The sequence below is a fragment of the Vitis vinifera genome, chromosome 14 (genome assembly GCF_030704535.1).
Source record: "Vitis vinifera cultivar Pinot Noir 40024 chromosome 14, ASM3070453v1".
NCBI classification, from domain to species: domain Eukaryota; kingdom Viridiplantae; phylum Streptophyta; class Magnoliopsida; order Vitales; family Vitaceae; genus Vitis; species Vitis vinifera.
In genome coordinates this window covers 28,114,001-28,120,000 of record NC_081818.1, presented here as the reverse complement: position 1 = coordinate 28,120,000, position 6,000 = coordinate 28,114,001, and the positions used below count along the sequence as shown (strand labels likewise).

The 6,000-nt window shown below is 28.0% G+C and overlaps 1 protein-coding gene across 1 annotated transcript; it reads right to left on the bottom strand.

The window, feature by feature from the left end:
• Positions 1 to 4,039: 4,039 nt before the first annotated feature.
• On the bottom strand, positions 4,040 to 5,740 carry LOC100247319 (UDP-glycosyltransferase 90A1). The gene has a single exon (XM_019224693.2). The coding sequence runs from the start codon at positions 5,593 to 5,595 to the stop codon at positions 4,177 to 4,179; it is 1,419 nt and encodes a 472-aa protein (XP_019080238.1). The 5' UTR covers positions 5,596 to 5,740; the 3' UTR covers positions 4,040 to 4,176.
• Between the last annotated feature and the right edge of the window lie 260 nt (positions 5,741 to 6,000).

Below are 6,000 nucleotides of genomic sequence, written 5' to 3'. Positions count from 1 at the left end.
TTATATTTTTTTCTAAAAAAAAATTAATTAAAAAATGAAAACTATTTTTAAAAATAAAAATTGAAAACCTTGTTTAATACTAATTTTTAATATGAAAATAATAAAAAGAATTAAATTTTGATTGTCCATTTTTATTTTTTTCATTAATTATTTTAATTAAAAAAATATAATATGTTTACAATTAAATAAAGGAATTAGTCAATTGTGTGTTTTTTTTTTACCGTCTTTTACATGAAAAATAATTAAATAACTAAAGGATATATATTTATTACTTTTTTTAATTTTATTTTCTCTATTTTTTGTATAATAGAAAATTTTAATATATTCATAATTAACAAAGTAATAGATTAATTATGCACGTTTTGATCTATTAAAATAAATTACTTTCTAATTTAAATAAATAAAATGAAATAAGTAAATAAATTTGATGTTATTTCTATTTTCTAATATATCTTATATTAATATTTTTTACGGTTAAATAATTTTTTTATTATTTTTTCTTTAATTCCAAAAATAAAATGAAATAAATAAATAAATAAATATGGTATTTTCTAACCTATCTTATATTTATATTTCTTATGACTAAATATTTTTTTTTTCTTTATTTCCAAAAATAAAAGGAAATAAATAAATAAATTTAGCTTAAATAATAGTTTTTAAGTAATTTCTTTGTTTAATTTTTAATTAAATTTTGCATTAAAAATAAAATAAAATAATGTTTTATTTGTTTTAATTATTTTAAATATCAAACCATTAGGAACATAGTTTACACACTCATGTAGACATAATTTACGCATATATATGAAATTTATACCATTTTATAAGACTATTACACTAATTATATAAGGAAAATATACTAATTTTACAAGGGGTATACAAGACTATACATTTTGAACAACTTTTTTTTTATTATTGTCATCTAAGGATTGTACACTCTCCTACCACAAATTCTTTCATTTCATGTATTTTATTTAAGTGACATATGAGAATTTAAATACTTACCCCAATAATGATGTTTGAGGAAAAATTTTGTTTTTACATTTTATATCATTTTCTAAATCAAATCATTGGAAACATAGTTCACACATTATATGTGCACACATAATGTATGCATGTAGGTGAAATTTATACCATTGTACAATAGTATTATACTAATTGTACAAGACAAATGTTTTAACTGTATAAGGGGTGTACAAGGCTATAATTTGTGAAGGATTTCAATTGATTTTGGATAACTCTTTTTTTGTCTTGTCATCTAAGGATTATACACTCTCAAGACACACATGCCTCTATCACACACTCATCTTATACACTTTATTTAACTTACATATGACGATTCTAATACTTATTTCACTAATGATGTTTGAGGGAAAATTTTGATTTTCCATCTTCCACTACTTTTTTTAACCTAACCAATGGAAACATTGTTAACCTACCTATGGCACACATTGAGTAGAAGGTATATGGAATTTGGGTGACTATATAAGATATTTACACTAAGTGTACATTACAAATATACTTACTGTATAAGAGTGTACAAGACTATCATTTGTGAAAGATTTTAAGTGATTTTGAAAAATTTGTTTGTTTATTTCCCCTGACTGAGGATAGATGACATTCCTTACACACATTGGTTAAATATACATTCATCTTATACACTTTATCTAACTTATATATAGTCATTTGAATAGGTACCTCACTTATGATGATTGTAGAACAAAATTATACAACAATTTTTTGTTTTCTTTTAAATCAAACTAATGCAAACATGGTTAACCAATCTATTGTTAGATATTCATGAGACAATATATGAAATTTGAGTTATCGTACAAAGGTATTACACTAGATATACAAGACAAATTTACTAATTGGCAAGGACGTACAAGACTACTTTTTGTTAAGGGTTTAAAGTGATTTTGAAAAACTTTCAATTTTTTTCCACTTAAGGATTTTTCCCCATTCAAATTCTCTCATTCGAGAATTTTTTCGAATTTTATTTTTAAATTTCATCATCAAAATTTTGTAATTGCATTTTTTGTTTTTATAGTTTTAGCAATGTTCTTTCTTTCCACATTTTTCTTTTTTGTGAAATTTTATCCAAATGAATCTATATTTAAAATTATAATCATATTTATCAAATTTTTTATTAAAATTATCTTTAATTCTTTTAATATATTTATACTCATTTTATTTAAAAAATGAATAATTTTTTTTGTTAACATGTTCTATTACATTTCAAGTAAAAAATTGAATAAGTTCAAAAGTCCATAAAAAAAGTTAAATACCACTTTCAACAATTTTTAGATAAAATTTTATACAACACATTTTATTTGAAATTTAATTTCTAAAGTTTCACTAAAAATTTATACTGACAATTTCTTGCTATGAGTCAAAATACTTTGCATTAATTTATGTAGATAAGAAAAATTATTAATATAATATTAAAACTTCATATCTTAGTTATTTTTTTCAATAAATTTATCTTTTCAAAAATTTTAAAATAAAAACATTAAAAATTTAAAATCATATATATATATATATAAGAGTGAAGTCATAGTCAAAATTTTAATTTTTTTAAATATGGTTAATGTGAAAAATAAAAAATAATTAAAAATAAAAAAAATATATAAATAAAAAGGTAATGTAAGTTTTACACTGTATTTGTATCTTGAGCTTTACATTATATAAGTATCTTTAGTCAATTTTGAGGCTGATCTTATCTCAAAACACAATTCTCCCTATTTTCGTCCACTTTGTTGGAATGGTTGAATGACAACTCTTAGATTGCGAAGTTTGGCTTTGGTCAAACATATAGAAGGAAAAAGTTTTCCAAAAGTTCCCCATTATCTCTCTTCTTTTGTTTTCTTATATCGTGGCCAAATTCGAATTCTAATAATTGCACGCACAGTATTGTTTTGGTGCTATTGTTGTCATCCTCTTTATTTATTCCTTGTGAGATAAAAATATCGATTTTTATGTATATATTGATAATTAGGTTTTATAAATATATAAAAAATATTGACAAATTATTTATATCTTATATCTAACATAAAAATATTGATTTTTATAAATATGTTGATAATTAGATTTTTTAGATATATTAAGAAATATTGATAAAAATATTGGTAGGATAAAAATTGATAAATATATATATATATATATATATATATATATATATATATATATATATATATATATAATATTTGAATTTAATAACACATAAATATTAAAATAATAATATATTTAGTTTGAATATATGGAAGGAAAAAAGATAAAGATGATATTTAAACAAATATTTTTTATTTAAAAATATTGATAATTTTATTTTTAAATTTATATTTGATTTTATTTTAATTAATTTATATAAAAAAGTTATAATATATATAATTGCATATGAATGTTATCCATAAGTGATAATTTGGTTCAATGGGAAAGGTCATTCATCACAAATTCAAGGTTTGATCTCTCTGAAAATATCCCAACATTTCAAACTTTACTTGTAATTTAAATCGTTTATATTTTAACATTTCAAACCTTACTTGTACCTTGGTATCATTCATTTATAACCTTATTTAACCACTTAAATCTTTTTTCTTTTTCATTTTTATAAATCTTCTTTATATATATATATATATATATATATATATATATATAAATACTATTATGACATCTTAACATTTTCCAAATATTTGTATTATGTTCGATACTTAAATTTAAATACTCGTAATTTAAGGATATTAATATCATTAAAGAAAATACAAGATATTTGATCATTCCCTTCTAAAAATATAATATAGAATTTTAAATATGGGATAAAAAAAAATTAAAATAGTTTATTCATTACCTATATATGGTCATATAAATATCAATATCAACATACAATTTTTATTATCTTATATTTTTATATCATATTTATATTAATTTAAAAATAAATCAATTGAATATATAATTATCAATGTTTCATATAAAATTATTAGAGAAATATTTTATTTCATTTTTTTTTATATTTTAATATTTTCATAAAATTGAAGCATAGACATTTTATGAATTTATGAGATAATTATCTTGATATCAAATACCAGCATGCGCAATGAAAGAAACCGGTCACAACCCTCACAAGGAGGAAGACCAAAACGGTCAAAACCAACGATGCCTGAGCAAGCAGATGCGAGATATTCAAACGACGTCGTTTCCAACACTGGTTTTCTTGCACGTCTCACCGATAAGAACGTTTAGCGTTTGCCACGATGACCCGCCCTCTTCCATGGCTGTCTTCGCCGCCTCTGCAACCTCCTTCACCTTCTTCCTCACTTGTTTTCCCATATCTCCTTCCATCAACTCTTTCACCATTTTCTCTAACCCTTCTTTCTTCACAAACCCTCTCACCGACCCATCTGTGGTTTCTACTCTCAGACCCACCTTCATCTCCTCCACCACATTCCTCGCGTTCAGGTGCTGCTCCGCCATCATCGGCCATGCCAGTATCGGCACTGCCGCGCATATGCTCTCCAGCACCGAGTTCCACCCGCAGTGACTCAGAAACCCTTGTACCGATCTGTGACTCAGAATCTGCCTCTGGTCGACCCACTCTTTCACTACGATTCCTCTGTCCTTCACTCTCTCTTCAAATCCATCTCCGATCTTGGACTCTTTTTGTCTCTTTACCCATAAAAAGTTTGCCTTTGATTCTTCCAACCCGGTTGCCATCTCTTGGAGTTGTTCTGCTGAGATGTCTGCTTGGGACCCGAATGCCACGTACAGAACTGGGTTTCCCTGGGCTAGCTTTAAGTCTAGCCACTCCACCCATGCGGGCTTTTCATGGGGTTGGAGTTCGACCCTGGGTGGCTCAACCAAGCACAGTGGTCCAATGCACCAGCCTTTTGGATCTTTGAACTTCCGATTCCAGTAATCCAAGAATACAGAATCAATCTCACAGAAGCTGTTGATGACCAGACCACTGCTTTCCGATGTTGATTTAGCCGTTTCCATGAAGAAGTCGGTTTGCGCACCACTTGTCTCTCCGAAAGATGGCTCGAAGTCGTTTTTGGTGAGCCTGATCCATGGAAATTCGGGCACGGAGAATGGCTCGTCATCTGATTCAGGTCCGATGAGGAGACCATTCACATACACAAGTCTGGACAGAGTCATGGCATAGCTGCTAATACAATAGAACACCAACCGCGGAATACCGAATTTCAAAGCGGAATACTGAGTCCACCAAAGGAATCCATCCGATATCATGCAGGTGACTGGTTGGAGATTCTCCAGCTCACGTTCGAAGTGGGGTTGGAGAAGCTTTGTGGCTTGAGCAAATGGGAGAAAGAGGGACATTGACGGCAGCTTATCGGTGCTCTCCACGCCGGCGGGCACTCCTGCAACTTGTTCCGGGAAGGGAAGTTCAACGATGGAGGCTTCGGAGCCAGCGAGATACTGAGAGATGAAGGGACGGTTTGCTGGAGTGGTGAAGAAGGTGACAGGGATGCGGCGGTGGAGGAGGAGGGAAGCGAGGTGGAGCATGGGGATGGTGTGGCCTTTGGACATGAAGGGAAACAGTATCATATGAGGACGATAAGAAGTGGATGAAGAATAGTCCATGATGATGAGTTGGTGACCTTCTTCTCCTTCTTCTCCTTCTCCTTCTTCTTCAGCTAGCTGCTCTGATCTTTTCGTACGAGTTATTTTGCACCACTTAACAAAAGGAGATAAAGTTTTGAAGAGGAGGGATGTGGGTGTCAGGGTAGGCGGTTTAGGAAAGAGACAATTGTGTTTTGCACCGCCACATTTTACCCCATAAAAGTTGTATAATTGATTAAAATAAATTTTACACGATATAAAATAAAATGTGAAGACAATGATATATCTTTTAAAACTATTATAAGTATTTTTTATCATAATATTTTACAAAATTTTTAATTTTAAAATTTTTTTAATAATTATTCTGAAAATTTATTATTTTTAGAAAACTATTTTAAAAAAAAAATTCTAAAAATACATCATTTT

Excerpts from the sequence above, each read along its gene's own strand:
- LOC100247319 (XM_019224693.2), bottom strand. The coding sequence starts at position 5,595 with ATGGACTATTCTTCATCCACTTCTTATCGTCCTCATATGATACTGTTT.